This window comes from Salmo salar, chromosome 10 (assembly GCF_965601325.2).
Source record: "Salmo salar chromosome 10, fSalSal1, whole genome shotgun sequence".
NCBI classification, from domain to species: Eukaryota; Metazoa; Chordata; class Actinopteri; order Salmoniformes; family Salmonidae; genus Salmo; species Salmo salar.
The window spans coordinates 117,743,039-117,770,594 of NC_138300.1; the positions used below are offsets into that span (position 1 = coordinate 117,743,039).

Genomic DNA, 27,556 nt, shown 5'->3' on the forward strand with positions numbered 1-27,556 from the left:
TGTTTTTGAAAGGTGTGTGTGACTGATGTTGGATTGTAGTTCAGGGGATGTTTTATGCCCCTTTAAACAGATCATTGCTTGTTCTGTTATTGGTTGTAGTTTAGTTATGAGGAGTTTTGCACTGAAGTTATGGAACATTCTTATGATTTGTCTGATTCTTGCATTATTACCTAGAATACACATACATCCTGCAGATGAAGAAGCCGGATGTGGAGGTCCTGGGCTGGTGGGGTTACAAGTGGACTGTGGTTGTGAGGCCGCTTGGATGTACTGCCAAATTCTCTAAAATGACATTGGAGGCGGCTTATGGTAGAGAAACCAAAGCGACTAATACGCCTCGCTCACACTGATTAGTGCCATAGCACAAAACAGTATGCAGCATCTGGATGTGTGCAAGAAATGTTCAAAATTCACCTTCTGCTACCATTTCTGTCAAGCTGTCTATGTGTACAGTTTGACGCAAATGTTTGGTAAATCCAATGTACTCACTGCAACTGCCTCTACTGCAAATGCAGCGTTCCGTTGGACATGAATGTACTTCTAGTGTACCACAATGCAAAGCACCTGTCGGTGTGATCGAGGCGTAAACCACAAGGGATTAAAAAAATATATATTTAACTTTAACTAGGCAAGTCGGTTAAGAACAAATTCTTATTTACCATGACGGCCTACCAAAAGGCAAAAAGCCTCCTGCGGGGACGGGGCTGGAATTAAAAAATAAATTACATTTAAATATTGGACAAACACATCACGACAGAGACACTACATAAAGAGAGACCTAGGACAACAACATGGCAGCAACACAACATGACAACACGGTAGGTAGTACAAAACAGGGTATGAACATTATTGGGCACAGACAACAGCACAAAGGGCAAGAAGGTAGAGACAACAATACATCACGTAAAGCAGCCACAACTCAGTAAGTGTCCATGATTGAGTCATTGAATGAAGAGATGGAGATAAAACTGTCCAGTTTGACTGTTTGTTGCAGCTCGTTCCAGTCGCTAGTTGCAGCGAACCGTAAAGAGGAGCGACCCAGAGATGTGTGTGTTTTGGGGATCTTTAACAGAATGGGACTGGCAGAACCGGTGTTGTATGTGGAGGATACACAGTGTAGATCGCCATCTGAGGTGCAGGGCAGGTACACCAGATGGGGCCTGTGTCATTACAGACATTTGGCATCTGATTAGTAAACCTAGAGCGTTGTCCCGTCAGAGTAAAGCAGGAGGAGGAGCCGGTTCAAGAGCTTTGTGCCGCTGTCACTGTGGTGCACACTCGTTTTGGGCCTGCGTCACATGCTCCGACTCTGTAGTGCCGCAGTTTATCTACAGTATTCCTCCTGACTTGACTGGATAGAGGATACGGTCGTTGTGTGAGGTGCTGTGGTTGCAGGGAGAAGGCACCATAGCTCTCTTCTGGTTTTAGACATGTTGATTACAGGGTGGTATTTGTATCTTACAGCTCGGAGCATCCTCCAACAAAGCAAGTATTTGTTTGTTATTGTTTGTGCCTAAAGGAGTTAAGGGTTTCCTGCTAGGATCGACAAGCTCTGCACAGTGATGTGGTTTTTCTGTTGTTTGAATGGTTGTTTGTGTGTGTTTAAGAATCGGGTGTAGGTGGTAGTAGGCGAAAGTCATGCAGGACTAAAGACTAGAATCAAATGTCTAAAACCTTAATCTCTAATCTCTGGGCAGTGCTGTCAGCCTGCCATTTTAAAGCGACGCAGGTTATTTTTTGAGTGCATCAATTATTTAATGAAACCCAAATGAATCCTAGCTGGGTCAGGAAAAGTGTTTGTCCTGCTTGTGTTTGAGGGTTCACTATTGTGTCGCTTTGGACATGTAAAAGACTTACATTTTATGTGTCTGACCAGGTTCATTCTCTTTCTCTCCCTCTACCCAACCCCTTCCCTCCTCCTCTCACTCCACTCTTTTCCTTTCCTATGTCTGCCCTCCCCTTGCATCTCTCTCTTCCTCTCTCCCCCCTCTTTTCCCATCTCCTTCCCTCCAGCATTGAACATGGCCTCTATCCTTCAGAAGCTCATGACCCCCCTGGTCAGTGGGAACCCGGAGCCACCCAGGAACAAGGTGACGGTGGTGGGGGTCGGCCAGGTGGGCATGGCCTGTGCTTTTAGCATCCTGCTCAGGGTAAGACCCGACTGCTCTGTGTTGTTGACTGACTCGTGTCAAAAACATTGCTACAGTATTATGTCTAGACTAACCCCCACCCTGTGTTACAGTATAACCAGTCTAGACTAACCCCCACCCTGTTGTACAGTATAACCTGTCTAGACTAACCCCCACCCTGTTACAGTATAACCTGTCTAGACTAACCCCCACCCTGTGTTACAGTATAACTAGTCTAACCCCCACCCTGTGTTACAGTATAACCAGTCTAGTCTAACCCCCACCCTGTGTTACAGTATAACCTGTCTAGTCTAACCCCCACCCTGTTACAGTATAACCTGTCTAGACTAACCCCTACCCTGTGTTACAGTATAACCTGTCTAGTCTAACCCCCACCCTGTGTTACAGTATATCCAGTCTAGTCTAACCCCCACCGTGTTACAGTACTACCTGTCTAGTCTAACCCCCACCCTGTGTTACAGTATAACCTGTCTAGTCTAACCCCCACCCTGTGTTACAGTATAACCTGTCTAGTCTAACCCCCACCCTGTTACAGTATAACCTGTCTAGACTAACCCCTACCCTGTGTTACAGTATAACCTGTCTAGTCTAACCCCCACCCTGTGTTACAGTATATCCAGTCTAGTCTAACCCCCACCGTGTTACAGTACTACCAGTCTAGTCTAACCCCCACCCTGTGTTACAGTATAACCTGTCTAGTCTAACCCCCACCCTGTGTTACAGTATAACCTGTCTAGTCTAACCCCACCCTGTGTTACAGTATAACCTGTCTAGTCTAACCCCCACCCTGTGTTACAGTATAACCTGTCTAGACTAACCCCACCCTGTGTTACAGTATAACCTGTCTAGACTAACCCCCACCCTGTGTTACAGTATAACCTGTCTAGACTAACCCCCACCCTGTGTTACAGTATAACCTGTCTAGACTAACCCCCACCCTGTGTTACAGTATAACCTGTCTAGTCTAACCCCCACCCTGTGTTACAGTATAACCAGGCTAACCCCCACCCTGTTACAATATAACCTGTCTAGACTAACCCCCACCCTGTGTTACAGTATAACCTGTCTAGTCTAACCCCCGCCCTGTGTTACAGTATAACTAGTCTAACCCCACCCTGTGTTACAGTATAACCTGTCTAGTCTAACCCCCACCCTGTGTTACAGTATAACTAGTCTAGTCTAACCCCCACCCTGTGTTACAGTATAACCAGTCTAACCCCACCCTGTGTTACAGTATAACCAGTCTAGTCTAACCCCCACCCTGTGTTACAGTATAACTAGTCTAACCCCCACCCTGTGTTACAGTATAACCTGTCTAGTCTAACCCCACCCTGTGTTACAGTATAACCTGTCTAGTCTAACCCCCACCCTGTGTTACAGTATAACCACTCTAGTCTAACCCCCACCCTGTGTTACAGTATAACTAGTCTAACCCCACCCTGTGTTACAGTATAACCAGTCTAGTCTAACCCCCACCCTGTGTTACAGTATAACTAGTCTAACCCCACCCTGTGTTACAGTATAACCTGTCTAGTCTAACCCCCACCCTGTGTTACAGTATAACTAGTCTAGTCTAACCCCCACCCTGTGTTACAGTATAACCAGTCTAACCCCACCCTGTGTTACAGTATAACCAGTCTAGTCTAACCCCCACCCTGTGTTACAGTATAATAGTCTAGTCTAACCCCCACCCTGTGTTACAGTATAACCTGTCTAGTCTAACCCCACCCTGTGTTACAGTATAACCTGTCTAGTCTAACCCCCACCCTGTGTTACAGTATAACCTGCCTAGTCTAACCCCACCCTGTGTTACAGTATAACCACTCTAGTCTAACCCCCACCCTGTGTTACAGTATAACTAGTCTAACCACACCCTGTGTTACAGTATAATCAGTCTAGTCTAACCCCCACCCTGTGTTACAGTATAACTAGTCTAACCCCACCCTGTGTTACAGTATAACCTGTCTAGTCTAACCCCCACCTTGTGTTACAGTATAACCTGTCTAGTCTAACCCCACCCTGTGTTACAGTATAACTAGCCTGACCCCACCCTGTGTTACAGTATAACCAGTCTAGTCTAACCCCCACCCTGTGTTACAGTATAACCAGTCTAGTCTAACCCCCACCCTGTGTTACAGTATAACCAGTCTAGTCTAACCCCACCCTGTGTTACAGTATAACCTGTCTAGTCTAACCCCACCCTGTGTTACAGTATAACTAGTCTAACCCCCACCCTGTGTTACAGTATAACTAGTCTAACCCCCACCCTGTGTTACAGTATAACTAGTCTAACCCCCACCCTGTGTTACAGTATAACTAGTCTAACCCCCACCCTGTGTTACAGTATAACTAGTCTAACCCCCACCCTGTGTTACAGTATAACCAGTCTAGTCTAACCCCCACCCTGTGTTACAGTATAACCTGTCTAGTCTAACCCCCACCCTGTGTTACAGTATAACCAGTCTAGTCCAACCCCCACCCTGTGTTACAGTATAACCTGTCTAGTCTAACCCCACTCTGTGTTACAGTATAACCTGTCTAGTCTAACCCCACCCTGTGTTACAGTATAACTAGTTTAACCCCCACCCTGTGTTACAGTATAACTAGTCTAACCCCCACCCTGTGTTACAGTATAACCAGTCTAGTCTAACCCCCACCCTGTTACAGTATAACCTGTCTAGTCTAACCCCACCCTGTGTTACAGTATAACCTGTCTAGTCTAACCCCCACCCTGTGTTACAGTATAACCAGTCTAGTCTAACCCCCACCCTGTGTTACAGTATAACCTGTCTAGACTAACCCCCACCCTGTGTTACAGTATAACCTGTCTAGACTAACCCCCACCCTGTGTTACAGTATAACCTGTCTAGACTAACCCCCACCCTGTGTTACAGTATAACCTGTCTAGTCTAACCCCCACCCTGTGTTACAGTATAACCAGGCTAACCCCCACCCTGTTACAATATAACCTGTCTAGACTAACCCCCACCCTGTGTTACAGTATAACTAGTCTAGTCTAACCCCCACCCTGTGTTACAGTATAACCAGTCTAACCCCACCCTGTGTTACAGTATAACCAGTCTAGTCTAACCCCCACCCTGTGTTACAGTATAACCAGTCTAGTCTAACCCCCACCCTGTGTTACAGTATAACCTGTCTAGTCTAACCCCACCCTGTGTTACAGTATAACCTGTCTAGTCTAACCCCCACCCTGTGTTACAGTATAACCACTCTAGTCTAACCCCCACCCTGTGTTACAGTATAACTAGTCTAACCCCACCCTGTGTTACAGTATAACCAGTCTAGTCTAACCCCCACCCTGTGTTACAGTATAACTAGTCTAGTCTAACCCCCACCCTGTGTTACAGTATAACCAGTCTAACCCCACCCTGTGTTACAGTATAACCAGTCTAGTCTAACCCCCACCCTGTGTTACAGTATAACTAGTCTAGTCTAACCCCCACCCTGTTTTACAGTATAACCTGTCTAGTCTAACCCCACCCTGTGTTACAGTATAACCTGTCTAGTCTAACCCCACCCTGTGTTACAGTATAACCACTCTAGTCTAACCCCCACCCTGTGTTACAGTATAACTAGTCTAACCCCACCCTATGTTACAGTATAACCTGTCTAGTCTAACCCCCACCCTGTGTTACAGTATAACCTGTCTAGTCTAACCCCCACCTTGTGTTACAGTATAACCTGTCTAGTCTAACCCCACCCTGTGTTACAGTATAACTAGTCTAACCCCACCCTGTGTTACAGTATAACCTGTCTAGTCTAACCCCCACCCTGTGTTACAGTATAACCTGTCTAGTCTAACCCCCACCTTGTGTTACAGTATAACCTGTCTAGTCTAACCCCACCCTGTGTTACAGTATAACTAGCCTGACCCCACCCTGTGTTACAGTATAACCAGTCTAGTCCCACCCTGTGTTACAGTATAACCAGTCTAGTCTAACCCCCACCCTGTGTTACAGTATAACCAGTCTAGTCTAACCCCCACCCTGTGTTACAGTATAACCAGTCTAGTCTAACCCCACCCTGTGTTACAGTATAACCTGTCTAGTCTAACCCCACCCTGTGTTACAGTATAACTAGTCTAACCCCACCCTGTGTTACAGTATAACTAGTCTAACCCCCACCCTGTGTTACAGTATAACTAGTCTAACCCCCACCCTGTGTTACAGTATAACCAGTCTAGTCTAACCCCCACCCTGTGTTACAGTATAACCTGTCTAGTCTAACCCCCACCCTGTGTTACAGTATAACCAGTCTAGTCCAACCCCCACCCTGTGTTACAGTATAACCTGTCTAGTCTAACCCCACTCTGTGTTACAGTATAACCTGTCTAGTCTAACCCCACCCTGTGTTACAGTATAACTAGTTTAACCCCCACCCTGTGTTACAGTATAACTAGTCTAACCCCCACCCTGTGTTACAGTATAACCAGTCTAGTCTAACCCCCACCCTGTGTTACAGTATAACCAGTCTAGTCTAACCCCACCCTGTGTTACAGTATAACCAGTCTAGTCCAACCCCCACCCTGTGTTACAGTATAACCTGTCTAGTCTAACCCCACTCTGTGTTACAGTATAACCTGTCTAGTCTAACCCCACCCTGTGTTACAGTATAACTAGTCTAACCCCCACCCTGTGTTACAGTATAACCAGTCTAGTCTAACCCCCACCCTGTGTTACAGTATAACCAGTCTAGTCTAACCCCCACCCTGTGTTACAGTATAACCTGTCTAGTCTAACCCCCACCCTGTGTTACAGTATAACCTGTCTAGTCTAACCCCAACCCTGTGTTACAGTATAACCAGTCTAGTCTAACCCCCACCCTGTGTTACAGTATAACCTGTCTAGTCTAACCCCCACCCTGTGTTACAGTATAACCTGTCTAGTCTAACCCCAACCCTGTGTTACAGTATAACCTGTCTAGACTAACCCCACCCTGTGTTACAGTATAACCAGTCTAGTCTAACCCCACCCTGTGTTACAGTATAACCTGTCCAGTCTAACCCCCACCCTGTGTTACAGTATAACCTGTCTAGTCTAACCCCACCCTGTGTTACAGTATAACCTGTCTAGACTAACCCCACCCTGTGTTACAGTATAACCTGTCTAGACTAACCCCCACCCTGTGTTACAGTATAACCTGTCTATACTAACCCCCACCCTGTGTTACAGTATAACCTGTCTAGTCTAACCCCCACCCTGTGTTACAGTATAACCTGTCTAGTCTAACCCCCACCCTGTTACAGTATAACCTGTCTAGTCTAACCCCCACCCTGTGTTACAGTATAACCTGTCTAGAGTAACCCCCACCCTGTGTTACAGTATAACCATTCTAGTCTAACCCCCACCCTGTGTTACAGTATAACTAGTCTAACCCCACCTTGTGTTACAGTATAACCTGTCTAGTCTAACCCCCACCCTGTGTTACAGTATAACTAGTCTAGTCTAACCCCCACCCTGTGTTACAGTATAACCAGTCTAACCCCACCCTGTGTTACAGTATAACCAGTCTAGTCTAACCCCCACCCTGTGTTACAGTATAACTAGTATAGTCTAACCCCCACCCTGTGTTACAGTATAACCTGTCTAGTCTAATCCCACTCTGTGTTACAGTATAACCTGTCTAGTCTAACCCCCACCCTGTGTTACAGTATAACTAGTCTAACCCCACCCTGTGTTACAGTATAACCAGTCTAGTCTAACCCCCACCCTGTGTTACAGTATAACCTGTCTAGTCTAACCCCACCCTGTGTTACAGTATAACTAGTCTGACCCCCACCCTGTGTTACAGTATAACCAGTCTAGTCTAACCCACACCCTGTGTTACAGTATAACCAGTCTAGTCTAAACCCACCCTGTGTTACAGTATAACCAGTCTAGTCTAACCCCCACCACGTGTTACAGTATAACTAGTCTAACCCCACCCTGTGTTACAGTATAACCAGTCTAGTCTAACCCCCACCCTGTTACAGTATAACCTGTCTAGTCTAACCCCACCCTGTGTTACAGTATAACCTGTCTAGTCTAACCCCCACCCTGTGTTACAGTATAACCAGTCTAGTCTAACCCCACCCTGTGTTACAGTATAACCTGTCTAGTCTAACCCCCACCCTGTGTTACAGTATAACCTGTCTAGTCTAACCCCCACCCTGTGTTACAGTATAACCTGTCTAGTCTAACCCCCACCCTGTGTTACAGTATAACTAGTCTAACCCCCACCCTGTGTTACAGTATAACCTGTCTAGTTTAACCCCCACCCTGTGTTACAGTATAACCAGTCTAGTCTAACCCCACCCTGTGTTACAGTATGTCTAGTCTAACCCCACCCTGTGTTACAGTATAACCTGTCTAGTCTAACCCCCACCCTGTGTTACAGTATAACCAGTCTAGTCTAACCCCCACCCTGTGTTACAGTATAACCATTCTAGTCTAACCCCCACCCTGTATTACAGTATAACCAGTCTAGTCTAGCCCCACCCTGTGTTACAGTATAACCAGTCTAGTCTAGCCCCACCCTGTGTTACAGTATAACCTGTCTAGTCTAACCCCACCCTGTGTTACAGTATAACTAGTCTAACCCCACCCTGTGTTACAGTATAACTAGTCTAACCCCACCCTTCGTTACAGTATAACCTGTCTAGTCTAACCCCCACCCTGTGTTACAGTATAACCTGTCTAGTCTAACCCCCACCCTGTGTTACAGTATAACTAGTCTAACCCCACCCTGTGTTACAGTATAACCTGTCTAGTCTAACCCCACCCTGTGTTACAGTATAACTAGTCTAACCCCCACCCTGTGTTACAGTATAACCATTCTAGTCTAACCCCCACCCTGTGTTACAGTATAACCATTCTAGTCTAACCCCCACCCTGTGTTACAGTATAACCAGTCTAGACTAACCCCCACCCTGTGTTACAGTATAACCAGTCTAGTCTAACCCCACCCTGTGTTACAGTATAACCTGTCTAGTCTATCCCCCACCCTGTGTTACAGTATAACTAGTCTAACCCCCACCCTGTGTTACAGTATAACCAGTCTAACCCCCACCCTGTGTTACAGTATAACCAGTCTAACCCCCACCCTGTGTTACAGTATAACTAGTCTAGTCTAACCCCCACCCTGTGTTACAGTATAACCAGTCTAACCCCACCCTGTGTTACAGTATAACCTGTCTAGTCTAACCCCCACCCTGTGTTACAGTATAACCTGTCTAGTCTAACCCCCACCCTGTGTTACAGTATAACCAGTCTAGTCTAACCAAACCCTGTGTTACAGTATAACCAGTCTAGTCTAACCCCCACCCTGTGTTACAGTATAACTAGTCTAACCCCACCCTGTGTTACAGTATAACTAGTCTAACCCCACCATGTGTTAGTATAACCTGTCTAGTCTAACCCCACCCTGTTACAGTATAACCTGTCTAGTCTAACCCCCACCCTGCGTTACAGTATAACCTGTCTAGTCTAACCCCCACCCTGCGTTACAGTATAACCTGTCTAGTCTAACCCCCACCGTGTGTTACAGTATAACCAGTCTAGACTAACCCCCACCCTGTGTTACAGTATAACCATTCTAGTCTAACCCCCACCCTGTGTTACAGTATAACCAGTCTAGACTAACCCCCACCCTGTGTTACAGTATAACCATTCTAGTCTAACCCCCACCCTGTGTTACAGTATAACCAGTCTAGACTAACCCCCACCCTGTGTTACAGTATAACCTGTCTAGTCTAACCCCCACCCTGTGTTACAGTATAACCTGTCTAGTCTAACCCCCACCCTGTGTTACAGTATAACCAGTCTAGTCTAACCCCCACCCTGTGTTACAATATAACTAGTCTAGTCTAACCCCCACCCTGTGTTACAGTATAACTAGTCTAACCCCCACCCTGTGTTACAGTATAACTAGTCTAACCCCCACCCTGTGTTACAGTATAACCTGTCTAGTCTAACCCCACCCTGTGTTACTGTATAACCTGTCTAGTCTAACCCCACCCTGTGTTACAGTATAACCTGTCTAGTCTAACCCCACCCTGTGTTACAGTATAACCTGTCTAGTCTAACCCCACCCTGTGTTACTGTATAACCTGTCTAGTCTAACCCCACCCTGTGTTACAGTATAACCTGTCTAGTCTAACCCCCACCCTGTGTTACAGTATAACTAGTCTAACCCCCACCCTGTGTTACAGTATAACCTGTCTAGTCTAACCCCACCCTGTGTTACAGTATAACCTGTCTAGTCTAACCCCACCCTGTGTTACAGTATAACCAGTCTCGTCTAACCCCACCCTGTGTTACAGTATAACCAGTCTAGACTAACCCCACCCTGTGTTACAGTATAACCAGTCTCGTCTAACCCCACCCTGTGTTACAGTATAACCAGTCTAGACTAACCCCACCCTGTGTTACAGTATAACCTGTCTAGACTAACCCCCACCCTGTGTTACAGTATAACCTGTCTAGTCTAACCCCCACCCTGTGTTACAGTATAACTAGTCTAACCCCACCCTGTGTTACAGTATAACCTGTCTAGTCTAACCCCCACCCTGTGTTACAGTATAACCATTCTAGTCTAACCCCCACCCTGTGTTACAGTATAACCAGTCTAGACTAACCCCCACCCTGTGTTACAGTATAACCAGTCTAGTCTAACCCCACCCTGTGTTACAGTATAACCTGTCTAGTCTATCCCCCACCCTGTGTTACAGTATAACTAGTCTAACCCCCACCCTGTGTTACAGTATAACCAGTCTAACCCCCACCCTGTGTTACAGTATAACCAGTCTAACCCCCACCCTGTGTTACAGTATAACCAGTCTAACCCCCACCCTGTGTTACAGTATAACCAGTCTAACCCCCACCCTGTGTTACAGTATAACCTGTCTAGTCTAACCCCCACCCTGTGTTACAGTATAACCTGTCTAGTCTAACCCCCACCCTGTGTTACAGTATAACCTGTCTAGTCTAACCCCCACCCTGTGTTACAGTATAACCTGTCTAGACTAACCCCACCCTGTGTTACAGTATAACCAGTCTAGTCTAACCAAACCCTGTGTTACAGTATAACCAGTCTAGTCTAACCCCCACCCTGTGTTACAGTATAACTAGTCTAACCCCACCATGTGTTAGTATAACCTGTCTAGTCTAACCCCACCCTGTTACAGTATAACCTGTCTAGTCTAACCCCCACCCTGCGTTACAGTATAACCTGTCTAGTCTAAACCCCACCGTGTGTTACAGTATAACCAGTCTAGACTAACCCCCACCCTGTGTTACAGTATAACCATTCTAGTCTAACCCCCACCCTGTGTTACAGTATAACCAGTCTAGACTAACCCCCACCCTGTGTTACAGTATAACCATTCTAGTCTAACCCCCACCCTGTGTTACAGTATAACCAGTCTAGACTAACCCCCACCCTGTGTTACAGTATAACCTGTCTAGTCTAACCCCCACCCTGTGTTACAGTATAACCTGTCTAGTCTAACCCCCACCCTGTGTTACAGTATAACCAGTCTAGTCTAACCCCCACCCTGTGTTACAATATAACTAGTCTAGTCTAACCCCCACCCTGTGTTACAGTATAACTAGTCTAACCCCCACCCTGTGTTACAGTATAACTAGTCTAACCCCCACCCTGTGTTACAGTATAACCTGTCTAGTCTAACCCCACCCTGTGTTACAGTATAACCTGTCTAGTCTAACCCCACCCTGTGTTACAGTATAACCTGTCTAGTCTAACCCCACCCTGTGTTACTGTATAACCTGTCTAGTCTAACCCCACCCTGTGTTACAGTATAACCTGTCTAGTCTAACCCCCACCCTGTGTTACAGTATAACCTGTCTAGTCTAACCCCACCCTGTGTTACAGTATAACCTGTCTAGTCTAACCCCACCCTGTGTTACAGTATAACCAGTCTCGTCTAACCCCACCCTGTGTTACAGTATAACCAGTCTAGACTAACCCCACCCTGTGTTACAGTATAACCTGTCTAGACTAACCCCCACCCTGTGTTACAGTATAACCTGTCTAGTCTAACCCCACCCTGTGTTACAGTATAACCTGTCTAGACTAACCCCCACCCTGTGTTACAGTATAACTAGTCTAACCACCACCCTGTGTTACAGTATAACCTGTCTAGTCTAACCCCACCCTGTGTTACAGTATAACCTGTCTAGACTAACCCCCACCCTGTGTTACAGTATAACCTGTCTAGACTAACCCCCACCCTGTGTTACAGTATAACTAGTCTAACCACCACCCTGTGTTACAGTATAACCTGTCTAGTCTAACCCCACCCTGTGTTACAGTATAACCTGTCTAGAGTAACCCCCACCCTGTGTTACAGTATAACCATTCTAGTCTAACCCCCACCCTGTGTTACAGTATAACTAGTCTAACCCCACCTTGTGTTACAGTATAACCTGTCTAGTCTAACCCCCACCCTGTGTTACAGTATAACTAGTCTAACCCCACCCTGTGTTACAGTATAACCAGTCTAGTCTAACCCCCACCCTGTGTTACAGTATAACTAGTATAGTCTAACCCCCACCCTGTGTTACAGTATAACCTGTCTAGTCTAATCCCACCCTGTGTTACAGTATAACCTGTCTAGTCTAACCACCACCCTGTGTTACAGTATAACTAGTCTAACCCCCACCCTGTGTTACAGTATAATCTGTCTAGTTTAACCCCCACCCTGTGTTACAGTATAACCAGTCTAGTCTAACCCCACCCTGTGTTACAGTATGTCTAGTCTAACCCCACCCTGTGTTACAGTATAACCTGTCTAGTCTAACCCCCACCCTGTGTTACAGTATAACCAGTCTAGTCTAACCCCCACCCTGTGTTACAGTATAACCATTCTAGTCTAACCCCCAACCTGTATTACAGTATAACCAGTCTAGTCTAGCCCCACCCTGTGTTACAGTATAACCTGTCTAGTCTAACCCCACCCTGTGTTACAGTATAACTAGTCTAACCCCACCCTGTGTTACAGTATAACCTGTCTAGTCTAACCCCCACCCTGTGTTACAGTATAACCTGTAGTCTAACCCCCACCCTGTGTTACAGTATAACCATTCTAGTCTAACCCCCACCCTGTGTTACAGTATAACCAGTCTAGACTAACCCCCACCCTGTGTTACAGTATAACCAGTCTAGTCTAACCCCACCCTTTGTTACAGTATAACCTGTCTAGTCTAACCCCACCCTGTGTTACAGTATAACTAGTCTAACCCCCACCCTGTGTTACAGTATAACCAGTCTAACCCCCACCCTGTGTTACAGTATAACTAGTTTAACCCCCACCCTGTGTTACAGTATAACTAGTCTAACCCCCACCCTGTGTTACAGTATAACTAGTTTAACCCCCACCCTGTGTTACAGTATAACTAGTCTAACCCCACCCTGTGTTAGTATAACCTGTCTAGTCTAACCCCACCCTGTTACAGTATAACCTGTCTAGTCTAACCCCCACCCTGTGTTACAGTATAACCTGTCTAGTCTAACCCCCACCCTGTGTTACAGTATATCCTGTCTAGTCTAACCCCCACCGTGTGTTACAGTATAACCAGTCTAGACTAACCCCCACCCTGTGTTACAGTATAACCATTCTAGTCTAACCCCCACCCTGTGTTACAGTATAACCAGTCTAGACTAACCCCCACCCTGTGTTACAGTATAACCAGTCTAGTCTAACCCCCACCCTGTGTTACAGTATAACCTGTCTAGTCTAACCCCACCCTGTGTTACAGTATAACCTGTCTAGACTAACCCCACCCTGTGTTACAGTATAACCCGTCTAGACTAACCCCCACCCTGTGTTACAGTCTAACCCGTCTAGTCTAACCCCCACCCTGTTACAGTATAACCATTCTAGTCTAACCCCCACCCTGTGTTACAGTATAACCAGTCTAGACTAACCCCCACCCTGTGTTACAGTATAACCATTCTAGTCTAACCCCCACCCTGTGTTACAGTATAACCAGTCTAGACTAACCCCCACCCTGTGTTACAGTATAACCAGTCTAGTCTAACCCCACCCTGTGTTACAGTATAACCTGTCTAGTCTATCCCCCACCCTGTGTTACAGTATAACTAGTCTAACCCCCACCCTGTGTTACAGTATAACCAGTCTAACCCCCACCCTGTGTTACAGTATAACCAGTCTAACCCCCACCCTGTGTTACAGTATAACCAGTCTAACCCCCACCCTGTGTTACAGTATAACCTGTCTAGTCTAACCCCACCCTGTGTTACAGTATAACCTGTCTAGTCTAACCCCCACCCTGTGTTACAGTATAACCTGTCTAGTCTAACCCCCACCCTGTGTTACAGTATAACCTGTCTAGTCTAACCCCCACCCTGTGTTACAGTATAACCTGTCTAGACTAACCCCACCCTGTGTTACAGTATAACCAGTCTAGTCTAACCAAACCCTGTGTTACAGTATAACCAGTCTAGTCTAACCCCCACCCTGTGTTACAGTATAACTAGTCTAACCCCACCATGTGTTAGTATAACCTGTCTAGTCTAACCCCACCCTGTTACAGTATAACCTGTCTAGTCTAACCCCCACCCTGCGTTACAGTATAACCTGTCTAGTCTAACCCCCACCGTGTGTTACAGTATAACCAGTCTAGACTAACCCCCACCCTGTGTTACAGTATAACCATTCTAGTCTAACCCCCACCCTGTGTTACAGTATAACCAGTCTAGACTAACCCCCACCCTGTGTTACAGTATAACCATTCTAGTCTAACCCCCACCCTGTGTTACAGTATAACCAGTCTAGACTAACCCCCACCCTGTGTTACAGTATAACCTGTCTAGTCTAACCCCCACCCTGTGTTACAGTATAACCTGTCTAGTCTAACCCCCACCCTGTGTTACAGTATAACCAGTCTAGTCTAACCCCCACCCTGTGTTACAATATAACTAGTCTAGTCTAACCCCCACCCTGTGTTACAGTATAACTAGTCTAACCCCCACCCTGTGTTACAGTATAACTAGTCTAACCCCCACCCTGTTACAGTATAACCTGTCTAGTCTAACCCCACCCTGTGTTACAGTATAACCTGTCTAGTCTAACCCCACCCTGTGTTACAGTATAACCTGTCTAGTCTAACCCCACCCTGTGTTACTGTATAACCTGTCTAGTCTAACCCCACCCTGTGTTACAGTATAACCTGTCTAGTCTAACCCCCACCCTGTGTTACAGTATAACCTGTCTAGTCTAACCCCACCCTGTGTTACAGTATAACCTGTCTAGTCTAACCCCACCCTGTGTTACAGTATAACCAGTCTCGTCTAACCCCACCCTGTGTTACAGTATAACCAGTCTAGACTAACCCCACCCTGTGTTACAGTATAACCTGTCTAGACTAACCCCCACCCTGTGTTACAGTATAACCTGTCTAGTCTAACCCCACCCTGTGTTACAGTATAACCTGTCTAGACTAACCCCCACCCTGTGTTACAGTATAACTAGTCTAACCACCACCCTGTGTTACAGTATAACCTGTCTAGTCTAACCCCACCCTGTGTTACAGTATAACCTGTCTAGACTAACCCCCACCCTGTGTTACAGTATAACCTGTCTAGACTAACCCCCACCCTGTGTTACAGTATAACTAGTCTAACCACCACCCTGTGTTACAGTATAACCTGTCTAGTCTAACCACCACCCTGTGTTACAGTATAACCTGTCTAGAGTAACCCCCACCCTGTGTTACAGTATAACCATTCTAGTCTAACCCCCACCCTGTGTTACAGTATAACTAGTCTAACCCCACCTTGTGTTACAGTATAACCTGTCTAGTCTAACCCCCACCCTGTGTTACAGTATAACCAGTCTAACCCCACCCTGTGTTACAGTATAACCAGTCTAGTCTAACCCCCACCCTGTGTTACAGTATAACTAGTATAGTCTAACCCCCACCCTGTGTTACAGTATAACCTGTCTAGTCTAATCCCACCCTGTGTTACAGTATAACCTGTCTAGTCTAACCACCACCCTGTGTTACAGTATAACTAGTCTAACCCCCACCCTGTGTTACAGTATAATCTGTCTAGTTTAACCCCCACCCTGTGTTACAGTATAACCAGTCTAGTCTAACCCCACCCTGTGTTACAGTATGTCTAGTCTAACCCCACCCTGTGTTACAGTATAACCTGTCTAGTCTAACCCCCACCCTGTGTTACAGTATAACCAGTCTAGTCTAACCCCCACCCTGTGTTACAGTATAACCATTCTAGTCTAACCCCCAACCTGTATTACAGTATAACCAGTCTAGTCTAGCCCCACCCTGTGTTACAGTATAACCTGTCTAGTCTAACCCCACCCTGTGTTACAGTATAACTAGTCTAACCCCACCCTGTGTTACAGTATAACCTGTCTAGTCTAACCCCCACCCTGTGTTACAGTATAACCTGTAGTCTAACCCCCACCCTGTGTTACAGTATAACCATTCTAGTCTAACCCCCACCCTGTGTTACAGTATAACCAGTCTAGACTAACCCCCACCCTGTGTTACAGTATAACCAGTCTAGTCTAACCCCACCCTTTGTTACAGTATAACCTGTCTAGTCTAACCCCACCCTGTGTTACAGTATAACTAGTCTAACCCCCACCCTGTGTTACAGTATAACCAGTCTAACCCCCACCCTGTGTTACAGTATAACTAGTTTAACCCCCACCCTGTGTTACAGTATAACTAGTCTAACCCCCACCCTGTGTTACAGTATAACTAGTTTAACCCCCACCCTGTGTTACAGTATAACTAGTCTAACCCCACCCTGTGTTAGTATAACCTGTCTAGTCTAACCCCACCCTGTTACAGTATAACCTGACTAGTCTAACCCCCACCCTGTGTTACAGTATAACCTGTCTAGTCTAACCCCCACCCTGTGTTACAGTATATCCTGTCTAGTCTAACCCCCACCGTGTGTTACAGTATAACCAGTCTAGACTAACCCCCACCCTGTGTTACAGTATAACCATTCTAGTCTAACCCCCACCCTGTGTTACAGTATAACCAGTCTAGACTAACCCCCACCCTGTGTTACAGTATAACCAGTCTAGTCTAACCCCCACCCTGTGTTACACTATAACCTGTCTAGTCTAACCCCACCCTGTGTTACAGTATAACCTGTCTAGACTAACCCCACCCTGTGTTACAGTATAACCCGTCTAGACTAACCCCCACCCTGTGTTACAGTCTAACCTGTCTAGTCTAACCCCCACCCTGTTACAGTATAACCTGTCTAGTCTAACCCCCACCCTGTGTTACAGTATAACCTGTCTAGAGTAACCCCCACCCTGTGTTACAGTATAACCATTCTAGTCTAACCCCCACCCTGTGTTACAGTATAACTAGTCTAACCCCACCTTGTGTTACAGTATAACCTGTCTAGTCTAACCCCCACCCTGTGTTACAGTATAACTAGTCTAGTCTAACCCCCACCCTGTGTTACAGTATAACCTGTCTAGTCTAATCCCACCCTGTGTTACAGTATAACCTGTCTAGTCTAACCCCCACCCTGTGTTACAGTATAACTAGTCTAACCCCACCCTGTGTTACAGTATAACCAGTCTAGTCTAACCCCCACCCCGTGTTACAGTATAACTAGTCTAACCCCCACCCCGTGTTACAGTATAACCTGTCTAGTCTAACCCCCACCCTGTATTACAGTATAACCTGTCCAGTCTAACCCCCACCCTGTGTTACAGTATAACCTGTCTAGTCTAACCCCACCCTGTGTTACAGTATAACTAGTCTGACCCCACCCTGTGTTACAGTATAACCAGTCTAGTCTAACCCCCACCCTGTGTTACAGTATAACCAGTCTAGTCTAACCCACACCCTGTGTTACAGTATAACCAGTCTAGTCTAACCCCCACCACTGTGTTACAGTATAACCAGTCTAGTCTAACCCCCACCACGTGTTACAGTATAACCGCTAGTCTAACCCCACCCTGTGTTACAGTATAACCTGTCTAGTCTAACCCCCACCCTGTGTTACAGTATAACCAGTCTAGTCTAACCCCCACCCTGTGTTACAGTATAACCTGTCTAGTCTAACCCCCACCCTGTGTTACAGTATAACCTGTCTAGTCTAACCCCCACCCTGTGTTACAGTATAACCTGTCTAGTCTAACCCCCACCCTGTGTTACAGTATAACCTGTCTAGTCTAACCCCCACCCTGTGTTACAGTATAACCTGTCTAGTCTAACCCCCACCCTGTGTTACAGTATAACCTGTCTAGTCTAACCCCCACCCTGTGTTACAGTATAACCTGTCTAGTCTAACCCCCACCCTGTGTTACAGTATAACCAGTCTAGTCTAACCCCACCCTGTGTTACAGTATAACCTGTCTAGTCTAACCCCCACCCTGTGTTACAGTATAACCATTCTAGTCTAACCCCCACCCTGTATTACAGTATAACCAGTCTAGTCTAGCCCCACCCTGTGTTACAGTATAACCAGTCTAGTCTAGCCCCACCCTGTGTTACAGTATAACCTGTCTAGTCTAACCCCACCCTGTGTTACAGTATTAGTCTAACCCCACCCTGTGTTACAGTATAACTAGTCTAACCCCACCCTTCGTTACAGTATAACCTGTCTAGTCTAACCCCCACCCTGTGTTACAGTATAACCTGTCTAGTCTAACCCCCACCCTGTGTTACAGTATAACTAGTCTAACCCCACCCTGTGTTACAGTATAACCTGTCTAGTCTAACCCCCACCCTGTGTTACAGTATAACCTGTCTAGTCTAACCCCCACCCTGTGTTACAGTATAACCATTCTAGTCTAACCCCCACCCTGTGTTACAGTATAACCAGTCTAGACTAACCCCCACCCTGTGTTACAGTATAACCAGTCTAGTCTAACCCCCACCCTGTGTTACAGTATAACTAGTCTAACCCCCACCCTGTGTTACAGTATAACTAGTCTAACCCCCACCCTGTGTTACAGTATAACCTGTCTAGTCTAACCCCACCCTGTGTTACAGTATAACCTGTCTAGTCTAACACCCCACCCTGTGTTACAGTATAACCTGTCTAGTCTAACCCCACCCTGTGTTACTGTATAACCTGTCTAGTCTAACCCCACCCTGTGTTACAGTATAACCTGTCTAGTCTAACCCCCACCCTGTGTTACAGTATAACTAGTCTAACCCCCACCCTGTGTTACAGTATAACCTGTCTAGTCTAACCCCACCCTGTGTTACAGTATAACCAGTCTCGTCTAACCCCACCCTGTGTTACAGTATAACCTGTCTAGACCAACCCCCACCCTGTGTTACAGTATAACCTGTCTAGTCTAACCCCACCCTGTGTTACAGTATAACCTGTCTAGACTAACCCCCACCCTGTGTTACAGTATAACTAGTCTAACCACCACCCTGTGTTACAGTATAACCTGTCTAGTCTAACCCCACCCTGTGTTACAGTATAACCTGTCTAGAGTAACCCCCACCCTGTGTTACAGTATAACCATTCTAGTCTAACCCCCACCCTGTGTTACAGTATAACTAGTCTAACCCCACCTTGTGTTACAGTATAACCTGTCTAGTCTAACCCCCACCCTGTGTTACAGTATAACCAGTCTAACCCCACCCTGTGTTACAGTATAACCAGTCTAGTCTAACCCCCACCCTGTGTTACAGTATAACTAGTATAGTCTAACCCCCACCCTGTGTTACAGTATAACCTGTCTAGTCTAATCCCACCCTGTGTTACAGTATAACCTGTCTAGTCTAACCCCCACCCTGTGTTACAGTATAACTAGTCTAACCCCACCCTGTGTTACAGTATAACCAGTCTAGTCTAACCCCCACCCCGTGTTACAGTATAACTAGTCTAACCCCCACCCTGTGTTACAGTATAACCTGTCTAGTCTAACCCCCACCCTGTGTTACAGTATAACCTGTCCAGTCTAACCCCCACCCTGTGTTACAGTATAACCTGTCTAGTCTAACCCCACCCTGTGTTACAGTATAACTAGTCTGACCCCACCCTGTGTTACAGTATAACCAGTCTAGTCTAACCCCCACCCTGTGTTACAGTATTACCAGTCTAGTCTAACCCACACCCTGTGTTACAGTATAACCAGTCTAGTCTAAACCCACCCTGTGTTACAGTATAACCAGTCTAGTCTAACCCCCACCACGTGTTACAGTATAACTAGTCTAACCCCACCCTGTGTTACAGTATAACCTGTCTAGTCTAACCCCCACCCTTTGTTACAGTATAACCAGTCTAGTCTAACCCCACCCTGTGTTACAGTATAACCTGTCTAGTCTAACCCCCACCCTGTGTTACAGTATAACCTGTCTAGTCTAACCCCCACCCTGTGTTACAGTATAACTAGTCTAACCCCCACCCTGTGTTACAGTATAACCTGTCTAGTTTAACCCCCACCCTGTGTTACAGTATAACCAGTCTAGTCTAACCCCACCCTGTGTTACAGTATGTCTAGTCTAACCCCACCCTGTGTTACAGTATAACCTGTCTAGTCTAACCCCCACCCTGTGTTACAGTATAACCAGTCTAGTCTAACCCCCACCCTGTGTTACAGTATAACCATTCTAGTCTAACCCCCACCCTGTATTACAGTATAACCAGTCTAGTCTAGCCCCACCCTGTGTTACAGTATAACCTGTCTAGTCTAACCCCACCCTGTGTTACAGTATAACTAGTCTAACCCCACCCTGTGTTACAGTATAACCTGTCTAGTCTAACCCCCACCCTGTGTTACAGTATAACCTGTAGTCTAACCCCCACCCTGTGTTACAGTATAACCATTCTAGTCTAACCCCCACCCTGTGTTACAGTATAACCAGTCTAGACTAACCCCCACCCTGTGTTACAGTATAACCAGTCTAGTCTAACCCCACCCTTTGTTACAGTATAACCTGTCTAGTCTAACCCCACCCTGTGTTACAGTATAACTAGTCTAACCCCCACCCTGTGTTACAGTATAACTAGTCTAACCCCCACCCTGTGTTACAGTATAACCAGTCTAACCCCCACCCTGTGTTACAGTATAACTAGTTTAACCCCCACCCTGTGTTACAGTATAACTAGTCTAACCCCCACCCTGTGTTACAGTATAACTAGTCTAACCCCACCCTGTGTTACAGTATAACCAGTCTAGACTAACCCCCACCCTGTGTTACAGTATAACCAGTCTAGACTAACCCCCACCCTGTGTTACAGTATAACCATTCTAGTCTAACCCCCACCCTGTGTTACAGTATAGCCAGTCTAGACTAACCCCCACCCTGTGTTACAGTATAACCTGTCTAGTCTAACCCCCACCCTGTGTTACAGTATAACCTGTCTAGTCTAACCCCCACCCTGTGTTACAGTATAACCAGTCTAGTCTAACCCCCACCCTGTGTTACAGTATAACTAGTCTAGTCTAACCCCCACCCTGTGTTACAGTATAACTAGTCTAACCCCCACCCTGTGTTACAGTATAACTAGTCTAACCCCCACCCTGTGTTACAGTATAACTAGTCTAGTCTAACCCCACCCTGTGTTACAGTATAACCAGTCTAGACTAACCCCCACCCTGTGTTACAGTATAACCAGTCTAGACTAACCCCCACCCTGTGTTACAGTATAACCATTCTAGTCTAACCCCCACCCTGTGTTACAGTATAACCAGTCTAGACTAACCCCCACCCTGTGTTACAGTATAACCTGTCTAGTCTAACTCCCACCCTGTGTTACAGTATAACCTGTCTAGTCTAACCCCCACCCTGTTACAGTATAACCAGTCTAGTCTAACCCCCACCCTGTGTTACAGTATAACTAGTCTAACCCCCACCCTGTGTTACAGTATAACTAGTCTAACCCCCACCCTGTGTTACAGTATAACTAGTCTAACCCCCACCCTGTGTTACAGTATAACCTGTCTAGTCTAACCCCACCCTGTGTTACAGTATAACCAGTCTAGTCTAACCCCCACCCTGTGTTACAGTATAACTAGTCTAACCCCCACCCTGTGTTACAGTATAACTAGTCTAACCCCCACCCTGTGTTACAGTATAACTAGTCTAACCCCCACCCTGTGTTACAGTATAACCATTCTAGTCTAACCCCCACCCTGTGTTACAGTATAACCTGTCTAGTCTAACCCCACCCTGTGTTACTGTATAACCTGTCTAGTCTAACCCCACCCTGTGTTACTGTATAACCTGTCTAGTCTAACCCCACCCTGTGTTACTGTATAACCTGTCTAGTCTAACCCCACCCTGTGTTACAGTATAACCTGTCTAGTCTAACCCCCACCCTGTGTTACAGTATAACTAGTCTAACCCCCACCCTGTGTTACAGTATAACCTGTCTCGTCTAACCCCACCCTGTGTTACAGTATAACCAGTCTAGTCTAACCCCCACCCTGTGTTACAGTATAACTAGTCTAACCCCCACCCTGTGTTACAGTATAACTAGTCTAACCCCCACCCTGTGTTACAGTATAACCAGTCTAGTCTAACCCCCACCCTGTGTTACAGTATAACTAGTTTAACCCCACCCTGTGTTACAGTATAACCTGTCTAGTCTAACCCCCACCCTGTGTTACAGTATAACTAGTCTAACCCCCACCCTGTGTTACAGTATAACTAGTTTAACCCCACCCTGTGTTACAGTATAACCTATCTAGTCTAACCCCACCCTATGTTACAGTATAACCTGTTACTACTCATCTCTCAGTTTTCTGTAGTACACAAACATTCCCTCTTTATTAGTGTCATAACAAGGTTGTTGCTATGCTTTTGTGCTATGTTATTGCTCATGTAGGAACACCTCATTCATTGTGTGTTCAAATAATTTATAAAACATTGGTTTTTAGAAGCGCACATGCAAATTATATGTAATCAATAATATTACCATTTACTTATATGAATTACCTGTATTGGGGCTATATCTCTGCAGGAGCTAGCTGATGAGCTGGCCTTGGTGGACGTGATGGAAGACAAGCTGAAGGGAGAGATTATGGATCTGCAGCACGGCAGCCTCTTCCTTAAAACACCCAAGATAGTCGCAGGCAAAGGTGAGTCTATAGAAATGGGAAACTAGGTAACCAGAGAGCCAAGATGGCCACCCTCTACGTGTCAAATGTCTTTGTGATATTCAGTACCCTTACTGACTGAGGGGACCACGATATAAATAAGTGTTTTGACTTTTTAGTATAATTCTCGATTTTATTGGTCACGTTGTCTTTTGATATGTTATAAATGTCCTAATAAACTGAACTTGTTAATTTGTCTCCCACGGCCAGACTACTCTGTGACGGCTAACTCTCGCATCGTCGTGGTAACGGCGGGCGTACGTCAACAGGAAGGAGAGAGCAGGTTGAATCTGGTTCAGAGGAATGTCAACATCTTTAAACACATCATCCCTCAGATCATCAAACACTCCCCCAACTGCATCATCATCGTGGTCTCCAACCCAGGTACTCACTACACACACACACACACACACACACACACACACACACACACACACACACACACACACACACACACACATACTAGTGTTAGTGACTCCAGTTATTTGTTAAAGCAGTGTAGTCTAAGCCCAGAAGTCTCTCCCTGGCCATAGTTGATGTGCTGACCTATGTGACCTGGAAGTTGAGTGGCCTGCCCAAGCACCGCGTCATCGGCAGTGGCACCAACCTGGACTCCGCCCGATTCCGTTACCTGATGGCAGACAAACTGGGCATCCACACTACCAGCTTCAACGGATGGATCCTGGGAGAACACGGAGACACCAGCGGTAAGTGTCCGGTGTGTGTGTGTGTGTGTGTGTGTGTGTGGTGTGAGCGTGTGTGGTGCATAATTAGGACAAATTAAAGAACACACACTCAGGAAGTCAGGACAAGTGTGTGTTTTTATACCATTCAAATAGGCTTTAGAATTCTTCTACTATAAATAGTAGCAACCCCCTTCTTTAGGGTTACTGTGATAAAGGTGAGACGTGAGATACCTGCCAATCTATCTGGGCCTTAAGGAGTTAAGTGTTAATTAGGTTAGTTAAGTGTTAATTAGGTTAACTGTGTGTGTGTTTTAGTGCCTGTGTGGAGCGGTGCTAACGTAGCAGGCGTTAACCTGCAGACGCTGAACCCTGACATCGGTACTGATGCTGACCAGGAGAACTGGAAGGAGACACACAAGCAGGTGGTCGACAGGTAATGTCGGCCTACACAGTCCTATTCAAGCAACCTGTTATCTCTATTGCTATTGGTGTAAATCGATGTAATTTGAAGTTTAATTTCTGTAGTTCTGTTCTCTCACTGTTATGGATTTCTGTGTATGTTGTGCTCAAGGTCACAACGGCAGTCTGGTTGCCTGCTCACTTCCACAATCATTTTTACTGTCAGCCTTGGGATTCGAACCGGCAACCCACCGGTTACTCCCCTGCTTTTCGAACTGCAAGGCTAGTGAGATTTAAAACTGTGACTGTGTGAGTTTCAGTGCCTATGAAGTGATCACGCTGAAGGGCTATACTAACTGGGCCATTGGCCTGAGTGTGGCTGACCTGACAGAGAGTCTGCTCAGGAACATGAACAGAATCCACCCTGTCTCTACCATGGTCAAGGTAAGGACACACACAGTGCTGTATATGTAAGTGTATGTGAGAGAGTGTAGAATGTGTGTCAGTGTGTAGACACTTATCTAATGTACAAGCACACACCTACACCCACAGATTACAGCATACCCAGCATACCCATAATGCACAACACACATACTACCGTTCAAAAGTTTGGGGTCACATAGAAATGTCCTTGTTTTTGAAAGAAAAGCAAATGTTTTGTCCATTTAAAATAACATCAAATTGATCAGAAATACAGTGTAGACATTAATGTTGTAAATGACTATTGTAGCTGGAAACGGCTGATTTATTTATGGCATATCTACAGAGGCCCATTATCAGCCACCATCACTCCTGTGTTCCAATGGCACGTTGTGTTAGCTAATCCAAGTTGATCATTTTAAAAGGCAAATTGATCATTAGAAAACCCTTTTGCAATTATGTTAGCACAGCTGAAAACTGTGTTCTGATTAAAGAAGCAATAAAACTGTCCTTCTTTAGACTAGTTGAGTATCTGGAGCATCAGCATTTGTGTGTTCGATTACAGGCTCAAAATGGCCAGAAACCTTCTTCTGAAACTCGTCAGTCTATTCTTGTTCTGAGAATTGAAGGCTATTCCATGTGAGAAATTGGCAAGAAACTGAAGATCTCGTACAACGCTGTGTACTACACCCTTCACAGAACAGCGCAAACTGTCTCTAACCAGAATAGAAAGAGGAGTGGGAGGCCCCGGTGCACAACTGAGCAAGAGGACAAGTACGTTAGAGTATCTAGTTTGAGAAACAGAAGCCTCACAAGTCTTCAACTGGCAGCTTCATTAAATAGTACCCGCAAAACACCAGTCTCAACATCAACAGTGAAGAGGCAACTCTGGGATGCTGGCCTTCTAGGCAGAGTTCCTCTATCCAGTGTCTATTTATTTATTAACCTTTATTTAACGAGGCAAGTCAGTTAAGAACAAATTCTTATTTTCAATGCCGGCCTAGGAACAGGGGCCGAATGACAGATTTTTACCTTGTCAGCTCGGGGATTCGATCTTGCAACCTTTCGGTTATAAGTCTAAACCTGTAACCACTAGGCTACCTGCCGCACTATGTTCTTTTGCCCATCTTAATCTTTCTTTCAAAAACAAGGACATTTCTAAGTGACCCCAAACTGAATGGGGGTGTGTGTGTGTTACAGACAATAGATATAAATACATGCACACAAATAACTACACACATACCTACACTGCTCTAAAGTGTCCATGCTGTTGATCTTCAGGGCATGTACGGGGTCAAGGACGAGGTGTACCTGAGTCTGCCGTGTGTCCTGAACGCTGGGGGCGTGGCCAGCGTGATTAACATGACCCTGACGGATAATGAGATTGGCCAATTAAAACAGAGCGCTGACACACTGTGGGGCATACAGAAGGACCTGACGGATGTGTAACAGAACAAGAGGGGGCGCCACACTCCACTCACCACCAGGCTGCGTCCCAATAATATCTCCTTCACAATTTTCGAATCTACAAAATGTATCTAATCTTATAATCTAGATTCACACAATCCAAAAGCATTGGATCGCTGGAGGCATGGGCCAGTGCGAGTTTACATCAGTAATTTCCTTTCAAATCAATGAAGGGAAGGGAGTCCCGTGTAGCTCAGTTGGTAGAGCATGGTGTTTGCAACGCCAGGGTTGTGGGTTCGATTCCCACGGGGGACCAGTACGGAGAAAAAATTTATGAAATGTATGCATTCACTACTGTAAGTCGCTCTGGATAAGAGCGTCTGCTAAATGACTAAAATGTAAATGGAACTAGTGCACATTTTTGGAGGAAGGATAGATAATTGGGACAGATCCCCACTCTCTTGATCACCTATAACTCAACGTATGCCACTTAGCAAACAGTCGCTTTTATCCAAAAAGACTTTCAGTTCAGGGAATGTATATATTTTGAATGTGTATTTGTTCCCTGCATTCATTTTAAATGTTTGAACTCACTACTGTAAGTCGTTCTGGATAAGAGTCTGCTAAATGACGTAAATGTAATTGAACCTGAAACTTTTCCATTGCTAGCACTGCACTACACTCTTAACTGGGCTACACAGTAAAAAAATGACTCGACTTCCAAAAATACTCTGTGTCACTGCTCCCATTTTACACTCTAGTACTGTTCTTAGCTTCCCTGTTATCTGGGAGGGAGTTTGGGTCACCATAGAAATAGAACCTATTTGTTCTATTTCTATGTTGGTCTCATGGGCACTTGGTTTGAGAGTTACTTTGTACATGACTGCTTTACTGGAAAAGGGGCAGATTACAGCGTCTTTGGGTTGGTGAACAGCACTATAAAAATAACATTTATTCAGGTGTGGGATCAGCAAAAGCTTCAGTCATTTGTCCTTGTCAGAATGAAGGGAAATACAATCTGTCAATCATGTTTGATGTGTAAATGAATAAAGCAAGATTATTTATTGGTCCTGCCTCATTTCTTTAGTTTTCAGGGACAGAATCATTTTTAATCAATCGTAATTTATTTGTTTTAAGATTTAGAAACGTATGTCTTCTGCACATTTTTTTTTTGATGGTTCGATCCTGGGCTGTATCACAACCGGTAGTGATCGGGAGTCCCATATGGCGGCGCACAATTGGCCCAGCGTCGTCCGGGGGTGTTTACTTGGCTCATCGCGCTCTAGCGACTCCTTGTGGTGGGCTGGGCGCCTGCAGGCTGACTTCGGTGTTTCCTCCGACTCATTGGTGCGGCTGGCTTCCTGGTTAAGCGGGCAGGTGTTATT

General features: G+C 45.6%; 1 protein-coding gene across 1 annotated transcript; it reads left to right on the plus strand.

The window, feature by feature from the left end:
* The first annotated feature begins 1,111 nt into the window (after positions 1 to 1,111).
* Positions 1,112 to 27,238, plus strand: LOC106561670 (L-lactate dehydrogenase B-A chain). Its single transcript, XM_014125841.3, has 8 exons — positions 1,112 to 1,485; positions 2,014 to 2,150; positions 23,124 to 23,241; positions 23,470 to 23,643; positions 23,793 to 23,966; positions 24,261 to 24,378; positions 24,665 to 24,788; positions 26,046 to 27,238. The coding sequence occupies exons 1-8, from the start codon at positions 1,431 to 1,433 to the stop codon at positions 26,211 to 26,213; spliced, it is 1,068 nt and encodes a 355-aa protein (XP_013981316.1). The 5' UTR covers positions 1,112 to 1,430; the 3' UTR covers positions 26,214 to 27,238.
* Positions 27,239 to 27,556: the final 318 nt, after the last annotated feature.